A 21,437-nucleotide genomic window follows, 5' to 3' on the forward strand; every position below is an offset into this window, starting at 1 on the left:
GAAAAACCTSTGTAAAGTGTAACACAGTGCTGTGGTTTCAGAAATAGGTAACCACAGCAGGGAAAATAAATGAAGACAAACCAACCCACTTGCTGCCGCTCATCGGGCTGAGGGRAGACCTGATCAGTGWTTATAAATACCTCAAAGGAGGGAGTCAGGAGGATGGGGYGGSCTCCTTTCAGTGGTGGCCACTGACAGAACTAGAGGAAACGGGCACAAACTGAAGCACTAGAAGTTCCACAGGAACTTAAGGAAAATTTTCTTAACAGTGAGGGTGACAGAGCCCTGGAATAGGCTGCCCRGAGAGGTTGTGGAGTCTCCTTCTCTGGAGATCTTCCCAACCTGCTTGGACGCATCCCTGTGCCCCGTGCTCTGGGTGACCCTGCATGTGAAGGGGGGCTGGAGTAGATGGTCTCTAGAGGTCCCTTCCAACCTTAAGGGTTCTAGGATTCTTTGATTCATCAATCGAGTGTGCTGGGCTGCAAGCTCTGCAAGCTGCTCACCCAGGGTAGGAGAAGCAACCAGGATAGATGCAGAGATTTCACACCCATAAAACCACAGCCCCCCTACCCACTCCACCATTCCAAAAATGACTGATTTGCCAAAGAGAAAASAGGATCTTCTCTTCATTAAAAACAAAACCCAAGTCTCATGGAGCATCTTTTCTTGACACAAGGGTCATCTCATGTGTTAAGTTAAAATTTGGCCGGGGCCAAATGTGTGAGACAAACCTGAGCACATGGTGTGTGGTGTGTGGCACCTAGACAGCTTTGCTAGAGGTGACTATGAAAATCCAAGTCATCATARGAGACAGGATCTCTCTCTGCCTAGAAACAACCGATTGCTATGAGATGTAAGGATGCTTGGCTTTAAAGCCTTAACAACATTAAAAGCTGTTGAACAACTATATCTCCCTAAGTGTGTGGAGGGAGCCTCAGCAGCTCACTGAGCAGAGCCATTCATGTTGTGAGGAGGGAGGARAACAGAGACCAAAGTAAAGTCAGCCTTGCAGCTCCGCAGACTTCTGCAGCACAAAAATCTGAACAATTTTGTCTTAAGATCGAAACAGTGCCCGCAAGCACTGCTGTACCTTTTCCTGAATATACATTTAGCCTTGAGTGTTCTTCCTCCCATGTCTAAATAACCTCCTCTCCACATGTCCCACTGCCTTAACCTTTTCCTTCCCAGTGCCCACAGCTCTGTTGCAGCAGTGGTGCCCTGATCTGCCCATCCGAGCTCTCCACACTCATGTACTGGTGAGCAGCCGGAGAGTTCTTCCACCCTAGCTTATTCCCAAAGCGAGGTGGAAGAAGGAGTTGGGCTTAAAATGCTCAGCATAATACTTAACCACCAGTTGAGAAAGGAAGTTATTATATTACCACCTACCTTCATTTTAACATTATTTTGCTGTATAAAATTGGATGCAGAGGCAATTTACATGAGAAATATTCCCTACCAGATTGACTCGCTTTGCTCCATGCTATACATATTTCAGGATGCACCATCTCTTTCAAGGCTGCCGAAATAGGGAACAARGGGAAAATGGGCAGGAATATAATGAATATTGGTGGGATTTGAGTCTCCTGTGATTCATATCTCATGCAAGCTGTTGTGGTTTCCGTCATGCCTCCAAGGAGCCCGCGCTGTGTCTGAAAACTGATGTGTTACTGCAAAGTAGTCTGAGTTGCGCTTTGGCTGCCACTGTAAATGCAAGGAACTTTGTTAACCAGTTTAAAATGATGAGCAATGAGTAGCTACTACGTCTATTGTCTTAAGGATCATTGGGAATTTAAATATTTTGCCATTTTGTGCTGGTCAGGAAAGCTTCAGTTATGTTATCTCCATTGCCCAAAGGACCATAAGATCATATGGATGGGRAGAGACCTCAGGAGGACCCTAGTTCAACCTCCCACTCAAGGCATGTTCAGCCATGAGTTTAGAGCAGGTTGCTCAGGACTTAACCAGGTCAGGTCTTGCAGTCCTCCAGGAATGCAAAGTATTTCAACAGTGTTCATAGTCAGGGGAGTGCACTGGCTCACAGAGCAGGTGAGGAAAGACCTTCTCTGCCCAGTGATGTGTGTAGGAAGCTGTACATAAAGTACCATCTGCAAGGAGGAGAGCATGGAGCACTGGTGGGGAAGGAGCAATGGCCTGGATCAAAATGTCTGAGATGTGGGAACTGAGTAGGACATTGAGACTGTGGCTAGAAACTGTAGGAATCATCTCTAGGATGGGCTAGGGAAAGAGATATAAGSGAAGGAGAGTGCACAAATGTACCAGACAGACTTAGCACTGAGAAACATGCAATCTGATGAACAAGGGGAAAATTGGGAGGAAGAACAAAAATTTATGAAAAACTATGATCTGAGGCAGAGGATCAGGTTGAGAAATGACCCCCTTTCCCACCTTGCTGCACATGGGGACAGGAAGACTGTAATGGAGCCAGATCCAGAAGCACGGCCAGTCTTTCACTGCCAGCATGTACCAGTGAAACCTGCTGGTATGGCACATGTCCTGCTGTCCTGTCTCTTATGCACTCTAGTGATACCATGTCATAGCCAAGGGACAAAACTCTGGTATCAGTAGGTGCCATGTACCTGCATGTGGGTCAGGGGGAAGGAGATGAATTAATCAGAGAGGCATTGCACTAAACATGGTTTCAAAAAAGTTATTAATTTGAAAAATACAACAATCAAAATTGCCTATGTAATTTTATTTCAGCTTTGCCTCTGCATGTGGTACAATCTAATTTAAATTAAATGATCACATGGATTATTATCCTTCTCCACATGACTTCCTGCCTCACAGCAAATACAGGAGAATTGTTAGGTCCCTACCCCAAAGAGCTCCCAGTCTCAGGAAAATCAGACGAGGTGCCGGCAAGAGAGCAGCTCTTGCRAAGAAGTGGGCAGGGAATGCCAGTGGGTATGAGTCTAAATACAGCAGCTGCAATTGCAGCTGGGTTGTTTTTTTCTCAGATCAATATTGAGACAAAGGATAAAAATAATTAGAAAAAGAAACACACTTCAAAAGCTCTCCCCTTTCTYAACTACTCCGTGTCCTGTTATAAAGGGTTTTTTCCTGCAAGTGAGCCATACAGGATGGCAGCTGAAGTTCAGTTGGGCACATATAGTACCAACACAGTAACTTTAAGGYAGCGAAAATGTTCCCAAGGTGTGAAGAGGATGGCAAAGCCTTTCTGGAGTCATTCATTCTGCAGCCTGACAGCTAAACCTTCCTCCAAGGACATGGGTGAGAGTGTCACCTCTAGGGACTGACTCATCCCATGTATCCAGTACCAGTCACTGAACTGTCTCAGGGAAGACACAGCCTTGATTGGATTCACAGATAGAAGCATTGGTGCTTTATTAGTCACTTCTCATGGCATCATATCCTATATGGGGACTTCATCTTTCCATCTCTCCCAGCCAGTCTAATGTTGGTTTTCTCACCCTTCTTACATCTAATGGAGATGAGCCCCGCAGTTCCTACTGCCCTGACCTACAAAGAGCATCTTGGGTATCTCCAGCCAGGAAAGAAGATCTGTGTAGCCAGATCCATGGTGTATTTGTCAAGGTAAATACTTTCTAAAGAGAAATATATATATATATATATTTATATAAATCCTACTGTTCAGGGTAATTTCTCTCTTTGACCTCCTACCACATGAACTTTAGGGCTTTGAGTCCCACACCATGATGATGACCTGCTTGGAACGTGTGGCCACCACTCTGGTGATGGAGATCCCATGGGACTGCTTATATCTTGCAGATCCCTCCAGGGAACACTAGCATCCCAGGGACCAGGCTCCCAGAGGGAAGCAGCATTCAGAGATCTGACATGGGGAAGCCCACATCTCATGATGCTCCTGCCCCTGCTCTGAGAACCTTGGCACAACAAAGCCCATCACCGTGAGTATGGGCAGTGCTCCTGGATCCCTAGGATCACACTCTTTCTTAGCCTTCTCCGGTGTTTCCAGTCTTCTTGCATGTTAGGCTTCAAGAATTTTACTGAAGTATTCTTTTCTCTTGTCTTTTATTCTCTCCTTTTCTCTTTTTCGAAAATCTGCCTCATTTGATTGTATTTTGAACCAACAAGTTCCTTCCCTTGGAGCACTGAGGCTGATCTCCTCACCCCACACAACCTGCGTGCAGGGCTCCCGGAGCGCCCTGCCGACCCCTTCCCGCGACGCGGGCACCCTGGGAGCTCTGCTGGGAGATGGGTGCTGCCGGACAGGGCGCACCTGGGCAGAGGCCAGAGCGCAGCTGCCGCCTCCTCAACTGCTTTGTTTTTTTCTCTCTTTCTCTTATTTTCCCTCCAACAAACTCCAGGGATTTCTGCCAGTTGCCTTTTCCAGAGGGGCCCCGCGGCGCTGGCGGGAGCCCGGCCGGCGGCACCACGCCGTGGCCCGGCCCGGCACCGGTGCCCGGAGCGGTCGGCACCGGGACCCGGACCCGAAGCGGGTGTGGGCCGGGCGGGGCCGGGGGCGGGCGGCGGGGAGGAGGGAGCCGCCGGGGCCGCCCCGCCGCGCCGGGAGGCAGCGGCTGGAGCGGAGCGGCGCGGAGCGGCGAGGGCAGCGAAGCCGCGGGGCAGCCAGCCCCGCGCGGCGGGTAAGTGCCCAGCGCCGCGCTCAGCCCCGCGGCTACCTCGCCCCTCAGCCCGGCCGCCGGCCCTGCGCTGGCCCCCTGCCCCCACGGACCCAACGCCCGCGCCCCGACCCGCGCCCGCACCCTGCATGGCCTCCCGCACCCGCTTCTCCTGAGCCTGGTGCGGCAGCACCGCTGCCTTGCTCTCCTGCTGTGCCAGGACACGAGTTGCTGAGTGCCCTGGTATCCCACTATSCCTGCACACAGATACCCCGGTCCTCTCCCGTCCAGCTGTGCTACCCACTGCTCCTGTGCTCCCCCTGTGCTACCTCAACCCCTAGCAGAGCATGAGGAGGAGGAGAGCAGGGGACGGGGACCTGGTGGGGCTATGCATGGGGAGCCAGTGGGCAAGGTCCCACTGAGAGTCTAAAATAGCACTTTCAGGTGTGAGGAGTAAGAGGTGACAGAAGAAAAACAAACAGTGTGATGCAGTACCTTAAGCCTTTTGGTTACGTTGTGCATGTTTCTTCATTCATTCACCATCATGGCTTTGCTTATCACCAGACAAGAAGCAGCTTCGTGTAGCTTTTCTTCTGATGCTACTGAGATAGCCTTCATGGCCCCAGAGAAGAAAGATTTCCCAGAGCAGGGCTGTGCTGATGCGAGGGTCACTGTAAAACAGGCTGCATCTCTGTGTGGCTGAAGCAGAACCACTATAGGAAAGAGGAACCCTGGACCAGTCCRTCGTGTCCACACTATGAGAAGGTCTTCAACATCCGTGGAAGGGTTAATGTTTTGGGGGGAGGGCAGGCAAGAGAGACACAGAGAGAGAGAAGGAGAGGCAGGCACAGACACTTCAGATGAAACACATGCCATAGGAGACTGTCTCATCCCTGTCCAGAGGGATCTGTGATCATGGGATAGAGGAAAGTTCAGCTTGGGACTCATTCAGTCCTTGGCCTCTCACATCAGCACTGCAAGGCAGCAGTGGCAAGCGAGGTGGGTTTTAACGATGCATATATGCAATGGATACCCGTTACACAGCTGCTRTATCAGGAGTGCATGCATCACACATGCTGCTCCTCACGGGCTAAGATGGGAAAAGGACTTAAACATTTATGCTGTCAGCATTGCCACATGCCACACTTGCCTTTAGTGCCTGTCATATYGATGGTGAACTAAGTGGTAGGAGCACTGGCAGAGAAGGAAAATCTGATAAATGGGATTAAATGTTACCGAACARTTGTGAGACAGCAGTTTTCATGAACTTGGAAAAAGCAATCCTCTCTCTAAGTGGAGAATGGGCAGGTTCCTGAGGGCAATCAGATGAATGTTGTAAGAGAAAAAAAAAAAGTGTATAATACCCTGAATGTAGCTCCTTCTATTATTTCATGCCAAATGACAAGTTGATCTGCTCTTCATCACAGGAAGCATATCTTCTGGCCAGGCATGGAAAACCCGGAGCACAGTACAGAGAAAATGCAGGCTGCACTGAAAATCAAGCTTTGGCAAGCTAGGCAGGGCTGAAACTCAGCAACATTTGAACAGAAGGCCTGGGACGGGAACATACTGCAGGAAAAGAGTAATTCAGGAGGTGGTGCTTACTGCAAGGCAGCCGGGGTTCGAGAGGCTACTTGAGAATTGCAGGTGCAGCCTCTCTGCCAGGCTGCCGAGCTCTTGATCAGATGCAGCTATTAAAGAGATTTCTGGTGAGGAAGAAGGGAGGATGCTCCCCAGAAGAAAAGCTACCAGCTCCGAGCATGTGGCCAAGCACTAGCTCATGGTTGGATCTTCTTGAGTGCTATGAACTSTGGTCTGCACTGCTCACCAGCAGATGGGTGCGATGCTGATGCAGGTTAAAACAGTTGCCACTTTCTGTACAGCTGCATTGGTTGGTAAGATGCAGCCTTGMGACACAAGTGCAGAGATGAAACCTTTCCTTCCTATCTTGGCTTAGATTAGATGAGAAACAAAAGAGACTAAACAAGACTTTAAACAAAAGCTCTGCCACTGAGCCTGCAGAATGAAGTCCCCCGTGTAGCAGTGTCACAAATGAAGCATGGACAGCATATGTTTGGTACAAGTGGTGCTGTTCTCCAGCTCTTCAGTCCTTCCTTTCTTTTTACAGCGGCGTCCCCATGGCACTCTTCACAAGAGTCAGCCATCGTCTTAACGCCACTGACTCTGTCCCCTGTGAGGCCGATAACGCTACAGAGCACGACCTGCCGCGCTCACATGCCTACTATGCCCTCTGCTACTGCATCCTGATTTTGGCCATCATCTTTGGGAACGTGCTGGTCTGCTTGGCAGTTCTCAGAGAGCGCACCTTGCAAACCACAACAAACTACCTCGTGGTGAGCCTGGCGGTGGCAGACTTGCTTCTGGCTACGTTGGTGATGCCATGGGTGGTGTACCTGGAGGTGAGTACGTCTCAGAAAAGATTGGGGGTCCCTCGGGCTCTTATTCTTCCCTGATCTTTGAACATTGGGCTGGTGTAAAAATGTCCTGGAGTGACTATGCCCAGCATGAACAATACTCTCAAAGAGAGGGCAGCAAAGATGGGATCCAAATTCTTCATGTATTGCAGTAAAAGTCTGAATTACTGAAGGCAGTCTCAGAGAAAACATTTTTACTAATGTAAAACCATGAAGGTACGCTATAGATGACATTTTTTTATCTTTTATCATCACTGTTTTTACACTAATTCAAGTAAAGGGGTAGAAAATCAGAGTACATGTCTATCAGCCTTAAGCTTGCAGCTGAGCCCTAGCACCCCATTCTCATGCTAACAGAGACAGGAGAAGCCTCCGAGCTGTGACCTCTTTGAAGCTTCATGCTCTTTATATAAGAGGAAAACTGGGCTGAAGAGTAGGTTAAATATTCTGCTGACAGCTGCCCACCTTTGGCTGACCTCGTTCCTTCAACGCMGAGCAGGAGCAGAGAGGCATTTTGCCACATGCCTATGGACTGTGCTGCGTATCAGTAGGAAGTAGAACAACGTAGGGCAATACCAGTAAATGCCAGGCTTGTTGTGCACAGGCAAAGGGATCTGATGAGGTAGCAGGGGGACAGGTGGACAGCCCTCCTCTGGTACCAGACTACRTTGAAGAGCTAACACAATGCTAAGGTTTGGTACTGAGCACAGGCATTTCGCTAATGTTAATCCAAGGGGCTCTTCTTGCCTGTGTTCATTGCAGACTCTCAAGGACGCTGCAATTAAGACAAGTTAGGGGCCAGCCCTGTCTGTAAGCATTATGAGTAAGGGCACTGGGGGTCATGGAGATGCAAAGAAGGAAAGAATGATAAAAAGCAAGGCGTGTAATAGGCATAGCGTATAAAAGCAAGACACAATCCCATCCCCTAAATACAGAATAAGGCTAGGGATTTTGATAGCAACTGACACATATAAATTCAAATTTTATTTCAGACTGCTCATACAAGAATATTCCATCCCCTCAAGTATCTTTCAAACATTAATAAAATACCAATATGCTTTGCATTGAAAAAGACGTAACACCGTGAAGATGGTGAAACTGAGGCACATCTGTAGAGCAGGCTCTGCCTCCATAGAGTATCACAGGCACAGTTTGCGAGCATAGTTGTGTTAGGAGAAAGATCCAAGATTCATTTCCATTTCTGAAGGAGAATTAGAGTGGCTGGTCCAAGAGATGGCTGATTCACCCAGACAAGGGAGAAGAACCAYATCTCTCAATCTAAGACTTCCAGACATTAGGGCTGTAGCAATACTCAGGTTTAAAYAAACAAACAAACAACAACAAAAACTCCCCAAAGTCATTTAGCGTTTGCTAACATGCTACAGATGAAGAGAAAGTGGCATTATGCTTTGGTATGATATAGACATAGAAATTCCCAATAAAACATTCATATCTTGTACAATACCTACTTCTCTGCTGAATGCTTGCCAACTCAGACAGCTGAAATTGGGTCATTATTTAGGAGAAGCTAGAGGTAGATGGATACCTTAAGATTTGAATGTCACATGTGAACTTTAGGTGCTTTACACTTAGATTTTAGAGCAGTTATCTATGGTCCAGACCTGCTCCATGAAATTTTTCTTGTTACTAGTCATGCCGGATAGGATTGTCTCTTTCTAGGGGGCCTTTTGGAAAGGCTGTGGTAGATCAATCACAGGAATGTTTTAAAATCTCAAAATCCTGATCTGCAACTAATGGAGTTTCTGGCTCACGCTGCTATCAGCACCATCTGTCAGGGTCAGTGGGTACTGTGCGCTGTACCAGTTCTTCTTGCCCAGCTATTCGCTGACCTCTGATGCTGTGGCTGACACAACTGCTGAAGCCCACAGAGGCCRTGTAAGCAGTGATTTGACAGATTCAGGAAACTAACAGCACTCCCCMAAAAGGAAGGTTTTCTTACACGAACATGCTCAGATGCACAGCTACTTTGTGCCTGCCATCACCTGATGCAATTTTCTGTTCATATTTTATTCATTCCTACCCATGGACACCTCAGTGTGTTAACCCTGTAGAGTTACGATTTACAGGGGTTCTTCTGTTTATTTTTAAGGGTTCAGAAGACTAATTTACACCAGTTTATGAATGCACTTTATTTTAATTGGAAGATTTCCTAAAGTGTTGGAAAGCTAAATATAACAGTACTGAAATCTGGTGGATAAAGCAGACTGGTCATCAAGAAAGATGATGAGGTGTGAGCCTGACATGAATAGTCTATAGGGAGCTTTACCATTGTCTTTGRTAGCACCAGGATTTCATCCTGGACTCTATTCCCTGTTCTGCGGTGTGCACAGCGTGYGGTAATGAGAGATTGTATCAGCTCATCTGTCTACTTTGGTTTTATCAGCTGTACAAGTGAAGAATAATGTATGACCATYCACCTCTCCCAGGCAGTTGTGAGGATTCATTCAATTAATACTTGTGATGTGCTTTGTGATTGCTGAATAAAAGGTAGGAGAGGGATAAAGAATAGATATCCTGCCAGCATATGAAAATCAGGAATGCACACTGACAAGTTCTAGCTTCTGCAACAAAGATCAGCAGCACAGAGCAAGAGAAGAAAGAGCAGGAATAGAACCGAAAAAAAAAAAAAAAAACAAAAAAAAAAAAAAAAAAAAAAAAAAAAAAGAACGAAAAAAAAAAGCCTTCAAGCCTTCTGGAACAAATTCTGAATTCTCATGCCCCACAGGTAAGTGTTAACTACTTCATTGACTTCAGCAGAGCTATTCCCCATTTTAGATGTTCTGATTGGTGGAAATGAGGATGGATTTTAAATCTAATGCTTTGATCTGTCAAGCATCCTTTTAGTACAAGCTATGGCTTAGTGTGCAGATGGTGTGGTTTGAATGTGTCATCCTGAAAGGGTTCACTTCAGAACCATCCTCACCAACACCTTTTTTTCAGTTTTAATGGCTGTTATTCCCAGAGCGTCTCTTTGGGCTCAGTGTTTGACTGCACTGAAGATTTTGGAAACTCCCCCACTCAACTGCTTTCACATCAGCTGGTCAGAGACAGTTGACTTCCATGCAAGTGCCTGGCACAGCTCCTGGAGAAAWACTCTTCACACTCCACAGATGACAAAAGCTCACACAGCGTTGGATTCTGACACAGTCTGCAAACCACCACCACCACCACCACCCTTTTTCCATCCCATTGCAAAGATTTTCAGCACTCATAATTTTGGGGGGCAACTTTCAGATGGCAAGGGGACCTCAAAATCTGCAACTAAATCAAAAATCGTTTGGGATTTCTTTAAAAACTAAACAGAACTTAGCTATCAAGGTCCCTGATTTTGGAGAAGATGATAGCCTTCAATTTGCGCACACTCCAGGCCACCTAATCGTGCAAAAAAAGCTCTCAGGGATCTTTTTATTTCCATTAGGAAAAAAGTATCAGAGCAGTCAAGATGAAAGCATGATTCCATACTGCATTTTGCAAGTGCATTGCCATTGCTCTCCCATGCACTCTTCTGCAAACACTCAGTATCAAGGAGGTCTCATGGAAGCCTGCTTCATTCAGTACCTGACATCTAACACAATATTTTCCACGGCAGCTGGGTCCAACAGGGAACCTTCCTAAAGACACAACTCACCTCAGCAGGTTTCCTTGCCCATGTGTGGGAATCCTGGCAGAGAAACATTTCATTTTTTCAGGATTATTCATTAAAGAACTCTGAAAAGAACSTGTGCAGAGAGTGATTTTTCTTCACTTATGTAAGTGCATCAGAGCTGTGTCTCTCTGCTCATCCTTTCTAGGCAGCGACACCTGCCACAGAATTGGCAAGCCTTAGAAGCAAAGCTCAGTTGTAGCCCCATCTCCAGTCTGATATAGTTTTGTGGGCCTTTGGGGATCCAGCTCTTGTATTAGGTAACACAAGTGATCTAAACTAAGGGACCAGGTAAGTAGCGTAGCTTGGGCAGAGGGGGAATAGAGGAGGAACAGGCTGTCACCTACCCACTCTAGGGGAAACAACTTACTAGAAGCTGTTTCACTTCTAATGCCTGTAACAGCTTTTCATGGTCCTGAGGGGCCCCTGAGGCCAGCCAAGTAAAGAATTGGTGCTTATTCATAGGATACCTCAGGTAGGAAGGGACCTCAGGAGGTCTCTGGTCCAACCTCCTGCTGGAAGTGGGATCCACTGAGGTCAGACTGGGCTGCTCAAGGGTTAATCCAGTTGGGTCTGGAAGACCTCCAAGGATGGAGCTTGCACAGCCTCACTGGGCATCCAGCTCCTCCCTGTCACTGTCCTCGGAAAGTTTTCTTTATATCCAGTATACACTTCTGTGTTTTCATTTTCATCTGTTGTCCATTGTCCTCCCACCACACCGTGCTGAGAAGAAACTGTCACCGTCTTCTTGGAAACCTCCCCATAGGTCCTGGGAGGTTGCTATTAGGTGCCCCAAAAGCCACCTTTTCTCCAGGCTAAACAAGTCCCATCTCTCAGCCTGTCCTCACAGCACAAGTACTCCAGTCCTCAGGACTCTCTTGGTGTCTGTCCAATGGACTTGCTGTGGCTTATTGAAGTCTGGATGGCCCAAAAGTGGATGCTGTACTCAAGATCTAGTTGAAATGTTAGTAGAGACACTGCAAGCTAGTGTCCTTTTCCGATGATAGATTCCCTGCTGAATGTGCAAGTTCTGCAGAGTTTGAAGGATAAAATCCAGACCTCCTGCACAAGACAGGCAAAACCASTCTCTCAAAGCAAGTATTTCCTCACCTCCTTCTCTTTCCCCCAGTTCTCCCTTTTCCAAACAGTGCATTAGTCAGATCATTTGCTCTACTCGTCTAAGGGGTTTATTATCTCCTGTACAGAAGAGGTACTCAGGCAGACCATATACAACAACCAGATAGGTTGTCATCTCAGCCTCTAGGAGGACTGACACATCCACAGCAATGCCACTCAGTGCTAGGGGCATCCTTTTTTTCCATTGACAAGGTCATTGTCAAGAACTTGATGGCTGGGGCAAAAATGTGTTTCTCTGTCACAAATACTGGCCACAGCTGAGATTTCTGAATCACACATTTCAAGACTACTAATTTGAAATAAGCAGAACAAAATCTAGAGGTGGTAGCAAACCAAAGCCCTTCGTCTGAATAGCTTGTGAGTTCTCATTCCGATATAACCATCATAATCTGTAACTGAGATAAGAGTCCAAATGACATTCCGGAGCAGTCTTAGGTCTCAGTTCTGTATTTCATACATATATGCATAAAATTTGCAGTACTTTTCCAGATCATTGCTCACAAAACAGCTCCAACAGTTAAGCTGAAAAACACTTCTGGCCTTTAGATTTTTCTGATATAATCCTTAAATGAACAACATATAAAATAATAAAATATTTAATTCAATTTGTCATGCTAGGTCTTAAAGGGAGAGATGCTTCTTTTTTCTTTACTTGCCATCGTTTTCAAGAGTAAATAATATTTTCTGAGCTTCTATGTGATAATGAGCACAAAATAGGTTTCTTAGTTCCCCATGGCACATCACAGTGAATTTGAATACACTCTAAGTATTTGTCTAGCTAGTGAGGTGCTTGGAGGAGAACATTATATGTAATATATTAGTACTCYGTGCAAAACAAGGCTGACAATTTTGTAATTGCTGGTGCAGGTGACTGGAGGAGTCTGGACTTTCAGCCGTATCTGCTGTGATATCTTTGTCACCATGGATGTAATGATGTGCACAGCCAGCATTTTAAACCTCTGTGCTATCAGCATTGACAGGTAAGAGCCAGCAGGAAAAGCAGGAATGGTATAGAGGTGGGGTGGGCACTGCACCCAACCACAGAAAGGATAAGGAAAWGGGGTGCACACAGGCAACCTCTTAGTGTCTCTAGGAACATAAATATTCCTGCATGGCTATTGCTGCTACTACTGCTGTTACTATGACTCGGCCCATCCTGTGTAATAAGGTCTTTGCGCTTAGGAAAGGGTCAGAGTGAAAAAGCTCACCAGTCAGCCACATCCATATGCTTTCTGAAGGTGAAAACCAGAGATGGTCCTCTAATTCCCCTTGACTCTCAGGGAGAGTTTCAACTTCTGAAGATCTCTTTCATGAAGTTTTAATAAACTTTCTATGTTTGCACGGGGAGTGGTCTATAATAGAGGCATACTACTCAGGATGGTTCCCTGAGAAAAGATGGGACTAGAAATGGGACAGTGCTGTTGGCCAGAAGAGCAGGCCGATATTGGGTTATGACCTTAGTCTTGCCTTGTTTTTTTAATAAATATTATAAAATTAGACAGATGCTGGGCAACAAAGAATGCTGTAGAATAAGAAGACATCCCTACCTATCAAGACAAGACCTTGGCACTTGTGGTCCTTCAAGGACTTTGACTTTCTGCTAGCAGGGGTAGTGGGAGAAGGAAAAAAATTGCATGTTACATCGTTATAATACACAGGTCAAGGGCAACTGTGCAAAGCAACTTTTGCTAAGGGCCTGGTCCAGTGTTTCTCCAGGGGAGTCTTTTCCCCATTTAACTAGGCCCTGTCTGCTGGGAGCTGCCCCTCGGCTGTCCTCAGGCCTAGCCTTCGYGTGCCTTTCTGATCATGGGCTTACTGAGCTGCGGCCTCTGATGCAGCGCAGCTGGTGAGGAMACTGGTGACATCCCCACAGGAAATCAGTCTTCTGGCCACCAGCGGAAAGGAGGGCAACTGAGACAGAGAGAGCAGCAGGCTATGTTTGCTCCAGGGACTGCTCTTTCCCAGAAGGATAGTTATAACCTTTGGGCCTTGAGGTAGAGTTTTACAGGATTTCTAGATTCAATTGGTATGCTAAATCATATATCTTTACAATATCAGCAGTTCTTCAAACTGTTTTTCCCCATGCTGTTCATTGATTAACTGATTTTCTCTGCTCTTTTCCTCCTTTCCACTGCCTTTTTTTTCCATGAATTGCTGATCTCATCATTTGATCTCCTGCTGTTATCCTTTCCTCTTCTCTCTCTTCACTTCTTCCACCATCGCTTGTTATGTGGCTTTCGCTTCTCCCTTTCAAAACCTCATCCTTTTCTTCTTCTTCTTCTTCCCCTCCATTCTCACCTCTCCTTTCTCTGGGCTCGGTTTGGTCCACAGATACACTGCAGTGGTGAGACCAGTTCAGTACCAGTACAACACTGGGCAGAGCTCCTGCAGGAGGGTCTCTCTCATGATTGTGGTAGTTTGGATGCTGGCGTTCGCAGTGTCATGCCCTCTCCTTTTTGGCTTCAACACTACAGGTAACAGTGACATCCAGAACAAGGAAGGGTTGGAAATGGAGGTGCCCTATGCATGGTCAGGTTATTTAACATGGGTCCTGCCATTTTTCCAAGATACAGAAAATTCCATGGAACTGAAAAATACCCTGTGAAGGGAGATGGAACTCTCCAGTGCTAAAGATGTGCTCCTCTATAAACTTGCCATTTGTTTAGACAGGTATTGGCTATTGCTTTGGGATAGACCTGCCTATTTTACTAGCCACTCACTGCCCTTTGAAGTATCCTGGTCTAGAAATCCCCACAATATGATTACTCTGTACACAGAGAAATCTCCAAGCATACAGCACCTCCAACACACATCAGAATTGCTGACATTAATCTTGCATGTCCAGATACAAAATTTTAAGCCCGATGGGCAATGCACCAAGCAAGCCACATTTCTAAACAGCAGAGATTGCATACTTTTGGTGCTGCTTGTGAGAATTCTGCTCTGCATCTGATTTGCTATGTGCTTCCTCACCTAATCTGTGGATCAGAGCTCAGCAGGGTGGATTTCAAAGAAAGAATAGGGGTAGAAATCAGACAGCGCTGTTGGCCAGAAGAACAAGCAGATGTTGGGTTATGACCCTAGCTAGAGTCCATTTCAAGCATCAATTGGGTGAGTGGGCAGGCCACAGCATAGTTTGCCACAGCTGAGATAGGAGATGCTTGTGCTCCTTGGACTGCCTTTGTCTGCAGCTGCCCTTTGGCTTGCCTTGAAACACCAGAGCCTCCTTGAACACCTCAAAGCTGCTCAGTCACTCCTATCTCTCTCTCTTCTCCTCCCCAGGGGATCCCAGTGTTTGTTCCATATCCAACCCTGTTTTCATCATCTACTCCTCATTGGTGTCCTTCTACCTTCCCTTCGTGGTGACCCTGCTGCTCTATGTCCGGATTTACCTCGTGCTAAGACAAAGACAAAGGAAGCGAAACCTCACTCGGCAGGGCAGCCACAGCACCAGCACCAGGCTGTCTTACACGCACAAAGTAAGACCCTCATGAGCKCATTAGGGTCTGTCAGAAAGGACAGGGCATATCTTACCTCCTTGGAGGGTCAAAGCACAGAATGGGGTGGGTAGAGCATCTTGATTTTTGAATGCAGAAGCTCCAGTTAACTTCTCTTCCAGTCCTCTAGAAGGTATCGCATGTGTGTCTGCACTCTAGAAGCAGGTCACTGGGAAAAGGGCAGGCTACATCAATGTTTCTTCAGAGTTGTGCTTTTGTGGCCTTGAAGAAGTTTGGCCAAATTCTTCATTTATTGATTTTTTTGCTATGTAAAGTTTCATTCTAAGAGTTTCAAAGATCCTAGGTTATTAATAAAAATCTCTTAATCTCAATGATTTAAGAGGTCAAATGGTCATGATGCAAGGGAGCATTTCCTCTGCTGACTTTTCCAGATGATATATTACACCCATTTCCCAATGTCACAGATGGGCTGAAAGGGATCCCCTGGACACACATATCTGTAATCCCATTTGTTTTACCCATTTTTTCACAGTGAAGCTGCATTAAAAAGAGTGATGATGTTGAGGAGAACAAGGACCACCTGTGGCCAACACAAAACAGAAAAGAAAGATTAGCAGAGCAATAGTTTCAGCTCTTGTTGTCTTGATGCTTCTCCTTGCAAAGATAAGACAGGGAGTTTTCAGGTTCTGATTTACCTTTCTCATAAATCAACATTAGTCCCAATCCCTGCATTTTTCACCATCTCCAGTGGGTAGTGTTAGCACCTAAGAGATAAATGGGGCAACGGATAACTCTTAAAACTACCCTGTTTATTCTCTGCCCTAGCAAATGCCTTGCACAGTTCCCCTTTGCTCTATGGCATCCTTTTTTTCAGGAACACCTGGAAAGAAAGACATTGTCCAACAGATGCCAAGGCACCTTTTCACCTCGTCTCCCATTCAAATGCCCCGGGCAGGAGACATCTGCCACAAGGAAGTTGCTGGCACTCCTCAGCCTGCAGCGGTACTGCAGCTTCTGCCAAGAGGCAGCCCTCACCCGGGCACCAGGGACTACCCAGCACAGTGGGCTGAAAGAGAGGAGGAAGAGCAGGAAGCCAGGGCTGGAGGTGCGGACACTCAGTGATGGCAAAACCATGAGCTCTTTGAGGCCAGCGCCCCAGTCACCCCGGCTCATCCAGATTCGGGAGAGAAAGGCCACCCAGATGCTCACTATCGTCCTGGGTGAGTTAGAACTGCTCTTTCTCATGGGGTGCAAGGGGTGATGCTTCGGGATTTGCAAGTGCAGGCATCTCTCCTAACACGAAAAGCCAGACTTCAGCTGTCACTGTTCCACAAACTCACATGGAACAAGGATGAGACGTTTTAGTAACCTAGGGTAGCACTGACAAATACTGAGAACCAAGTACATCAGTGTTTTACTCTGCTACAGGTTATTACTCTCTTGTTTTAAATCAGTGGTCCACAAGACCTCGGAGGTAGCAGCCACCAACACCTCTGTTTGTTTCTCTTTTTCTCTGGTATTCTAGTTAGCTGTGTATTGCTATAAGCTTGGAACTGTCTAAGTTTCCACACATGCACATGCACTAGCTCTTAACTACAGTTCCGGAGGGGAAACTGAGGCATGGGGCAGCAGAGGAACTAGGTTGTAGAGCTGGATGGTGAACCCAGAAGCCCAGAGCCCAGTCACCTGCCATGGTCACCAGACACACTGCTCCCCTTAATTAACTCAATTATAGCGAGCAGTATTGCAGCCCTTGTCATAATTTACTAAAAAGGCTAGGAAGGCAGTCGTCTTTCCTCCTAAGCTGGGGTCACTTGCTGCTGTCTATCACCAGGTCACACTTCAGGCCTTCCTGAGGCTCCATTAACTGACATAACTGACCCTGTGCTCTGGTAAAGTCCCTCTACCTCGGGAGCAATCTCCATCCACAATGTTCACCAAGTGCAAGTGGGTGCACAGCAGGCTGCACAGAAGTAGCAAGAGGATGGAGGAAGAGGGCACAGGCAGGGGTCTTTTTTTCCAAGTGGTAAATTCAGTAAAGTCACGGATTGTTTTCTATCCTCTTCAAAATTAGGAGCATTCATAGTCTGCTGGCTGCCGTTCTTCTTGATCCACATCCTGAACGCCCACTGCCCTTCCTGCCACGTGCCCCCAGCGCTCTACAGTGCCAGCACCTGGCTTGGCTACGTGAACAGCGCCCTCAACCCCATCATCTACACAACCTTCAACACCGACTTCCGCAGAGCCTTCCTCAAGATCCTCTGCTGCTGATCATAGAGCTGTCACTGAGCTGCTGTGCTTAGCCTCCATGTCTGCGCTGGGCTACTATTCACAGTGGGCTCCTGCACTTTGAAGGAAGCCCTCCCCTTCTTCTGAGTGCGGAGCAGTGAGTAGCAGAGGTTGGCACAGCGCGGTCACTTCAGACCAAGGGCAAGAACACAGCCTGCCTGCACAACTGTCTTCACCTTCTGAGTCTCAGAGCTCCTGCTTTCTTTTTAGAAAAGTCTGTCCATACAACCAGGACAGCTTCAGCACCTGAGGAAGTTTTCTCACATTGCAAGCCAAACGCTCTCCTGTGCTGCCAGCAGGTATTTTGTTGTTCCTTGCAGGTAGAGCRGTGGCAACCATCCCTTGGGTACCTTGCACTCGCAGGTGAGACAGCATGGGATGTGCAGCACTCTGACATAGGGACGGTGTCTCTTTTCCTAACCCAAGGAGCAGTAGCATGTTGGCCACTGCTTAACTGCCATACATGCAGTTGTCTGTTGGGACCACTAAATAACAAAAGTTGTCAAGAGTGCTGCTAGGAAAGGATTTGCTCTSTCTTACCAGTACCATATGTGTCATTACAGCACACAGTTGAAGGGGAGCTGATGGACTCATGACTCTTCCTTGCCAATACACCCACTGCCACCCTCAGCACACAGGATGCTCGTAAGTCCTGGCTTAGAACAGCTGGACAAACAGAGTCCATCCATGCTCTCTTTTTCTTCCCTCAGAAATACCTTACAGAGCCATCTCCATAGTTCCTGGATGAAAATACCCGGCTAGTCCTTTCATATCCTGTAAGTTGATCTCATCTCTGCTGTGCTGCGCTGACCTGACTCAGGGCAGTCTGAAGCTCCTCTCCTTGCTTAGAGCAACCTGTTCTGGTGCAGTCTTGACACATCTCTCGTTTTTCCCCTCACTGTACAGAATCTAGAGTGACTTATCAGAGGCTCCAGGTGTCACTCCCAAGACTAGGCTTTGCTGTGCTGTTCACTGCACTTCTTTGACAGCTTTGGACGTAAGTGCATATTCTGTTTCTGCCTTCATCTGTGCCACAGCTCCTCCATCTGATGTGTGTTTCCTCCTTCTTTGTCAATGCAAGGCAAAAACATTGTCCTCTTGCTCTGAAACACATGRCAGAACTTCCAGCTTCTTTTTTTAACTTGTTTATGTTTCAAGGAGAAGACACTAGTGAGCAGCATGTATTGTTTACCTGGAGACCTGCCCTCAGTACTGCATTGTAACTGTGTTAATCCAATAAACATGTTTGTAATCAGAAACTTTGCTCCCTTTGCAACAAACCCTGCTAGCACTTCCAGGAGTCTTTCCTCACTTGTATTGCTCTTAACACTTTCCCTGTATGAAATGATCATCCCCCCGGACTCCCACAAGAGGTCATTACTATTACTTTCATTTTGCTAAGGAAGACAAAAGAAGGGAAGTGATTTTCCAAGCAGAAGCACAGCTAGGAAAGAAATCAATGCCTGCTGTAAACAACTCCCACAGATATAGTCTGAAAATATGGTCGATTAGTTTGTCTGCTCTGCTGAAGCAGGCCTGTGGTTGCATTTTTCCATCTGCTCGCTGGCACTGGACAGCACAGGACGTCCTAGGCACACAGGATATTGTGGTGAGGCTGCCTTTACACCAGCTCGGGCACAGATTGCTGCTCTGGTAACTTTCATTAAGACACTATCATAATACAGCCCACTGCACACCAACTTCAGCTGCTTTTCACGCAGGTGTCAGGAAAAAAAGCATTTTTTAAAATAYACATAGTTTTTTTTCTATAAAGGATTTATATAATTTTTATATTTATTTTTTATACAAAGGGTGACTAGGTCTGTTTCTGACCTAGCATCTCTCAAATGTCACATTGAGTCTGATCTTACTCAAATTTGAACCTGCTTTTCAAGCAATGACTCCTTGAGTGATTCCAGACAGAGATGGAGTGCAGTATGTAACCAAAGACCTGGCAGTAGGTAACCAGATAACACACAGCTAAAAGGGGCAAGGGAAGCTCTACGTGCAAAACCCAAGATTTTTCATTTAATAAGCCAGAACTGAACTATCAAGATTTGAACTATCAGATCACGGAACTGACGACAACCTCATRGACTGCATCCTGCTATGAACCCAAAAGGAAACAAAGCAAAACAAAAACAAACCTATATGCAGTCACAAAAATCAACCCCAGATAAGACAATCTCTCTCTCTTCCTCCCTCAGGTCCTGTGTGAGCTCCATGCCACATATTTTCTCGAAGGAAAGGCCATGTGGGAAAGGGCTTGCAGGAAAGGTCATGCAGCAAATACAGTCAAAATGCAGCGAGTTGACAATACCCTTCCTTCTCTGGAGAGTAGGTGCACTCAAGTAACTTCAATAGTGCAGATTCACAGGTGGGTGAATCATTCATTAAGGTTAAATATTATCCTTCAGTTTAATGTAAGTGTCTAAAAAGAGAAAAAAAATACTTTTTAACGTTAGGGAGTGGTTCTGTGGCAATGAGTTTTCTGTTCAAGCCCCCTTTTGGGTAAGAGGTGAGTTGGCATGCCTCTTACTTCTCCTTTAGGATGTAGGTCTCTGATATCGCRAAACGTTGGTAGCCGGTGCTGGCTAGGGTTCTTATCAGGAAGTAAATCCTCTTGGASCTGGATTCATTTCCTCAGCACAGGATGCAGCAAGAGAGATATAAAAGGTCATTTCTGCAGATGCTGCACCATCTTTCATCTTTCTAACTAAAATATGTTAAGCTGTGCTGTCTCTCATCTCCCTTTTCCAAAATACCTTAAAGACTTGAACACGGACTTGAGAAAAATGCCTTGTTGTTGATGCCTGGATGAGGTGGTGCTAGCTCACGCTATTGCTGAAGCCCTCAGAGGAAATGCAGTGCAGCGTACTTGCTAAAGAGGCATCGGACAGATCTTATAGCTAATCTTCTCATATTGTCGGGAAGGATAACAGGCTTAATTATGCAGAGGTGAAGTGGTGACTCTTCATATACCACAGTGGAAGTGACACAGAAGCCAGGCTGCACCCTGTAAGGGGTGCTCTATTCCTGCCCTACCATGGGCTGAGGATTTGTTTGGGCTTCTTAAAGTTCCCCTGTGACATCTCCTTTTAGGTGAGGGCACTTTTCAGACAGTAGCTGAGGGTAAATAAGGAGTGTAGGAACAGTAGGAGGAACACCACCCCTGGAGTATTGGGTGCAGTTCTGGGCTCCCCAGTACAAGAGGGATGTGGAGCTTCTAGAGAGGGTCCAGCGGAGAGCAACAGGGGGACTGGAGCATCTCTCGTAGGAGGAAAGACTTAGCTGGGCTGAGAGGAGATCTGATTAACAGATATAAGTTCATGAAGGGGGAATGTAGGGAGGAAGGGGCCAAGCTCTTCTCAGTGGTGGCCAGTGACAGGACAAGGGGCAATGGGTACAAACTAAAACACAGGCAGTTCCATCTTCATGTGAGAAGGAACTTTCTTACAGTGAGGGTGACAGAGCCCTGGCACTGGCTGCCCAGGGAGGATGTGGATTCTCCTTCTCTGGAGATCTTTAAACCCGCCTGGATGCCGCCCTGTGCCCTGTGCTCTGGGTGTCGCTGCTGCAGCAGGGGGGTTGGACTGGATGATCTCTAGAGGTCCCTTCCAACCTTAATGATTCTGTGAGAGTCACAGGGACAGCCAAGAAACCCCTCAGGGCCTGTATTTTGCCTCTGTTCCCATTATTTGGAGCAAAATGTCCCTCATTTTGTAGCCACAATGTCTCCTGCTAACCCTCATTTTCTACAATATTTTCCTCTTTGCTGTTTTTTAACCCTGACTGCAGAAGCAGCTGGAAGAGGAAATGGATGGTTCCAGTGATCTGGAACTCTGCAAAAGAGTTTTGCAGATTTTCA

General features: G+C 46.6%; 1 protein-coding gene across 1 annotated transcript; it reads left to right on the forward strand.

Annotated features, from left to right (window-relative positions):
• The first annotated feature begins 6,724 nt into the window (after positions 1-6,724).
• Positions 6,725-17,551, forward strand: DRD3 (dopamine receptor D3). Its single transcript, XM_026037217.1, has 6 exons — positions 6,725-7,006; positions 12,690-12,802; positions 14,154-14,296; positions 15,105-15,301; positions 16,155-16,500; positions 17,355-17,551. Exons 1-6 carry the CDS (start codon positions 6,725-6,727, stop codon positions 17,549-17,551), a joined length of 1,278 nt encoding a protein of 425 aa, XP_025893002.1.
• The last annotated feature ends 3,886 nt before the right edge of the window (positions 17,552-21,437 follow it).

This window comes from Nothoprocta perdicaria, unplaced genomic scaffold, assembly GCF_003342845.1.
Source record: "Nothoprocta perdicaria isolate Ctin4 unplaced genomic scaffold, notPer1 scaffold_193, whole genome shotgun sequence".
Classification (NCBI taxonomy): Eukaryota; Metazoa; Chordata; class Aves; order Tinamiformes; family Tinamidae; genus Nothoprocta; species Nothoprocta perdicaria.

Coding starts and splice junctions, on each gene's coding strand:
- DRD3 (XM_026037217.1), top strand. CDS start 6,725: ATGGCACTCTTCACAAGAGTCAGCCATCGTCTTAACGCCACTGACTCT. Junction 14,297..15,104: donor TTTTGGCTTCAACACTACAG/GTAACAGTGACA, acceptor TCTCCTCCCCAG/GGGATCCCAGTGTTTGTTCC. Junction 16,501..17,354: donor GATGCTCACTATCGTCCTGG/GTGAGTTAGAAC, acceptor CTTCAAAATTAG/GAGCATTCATAGTCTGCTGG.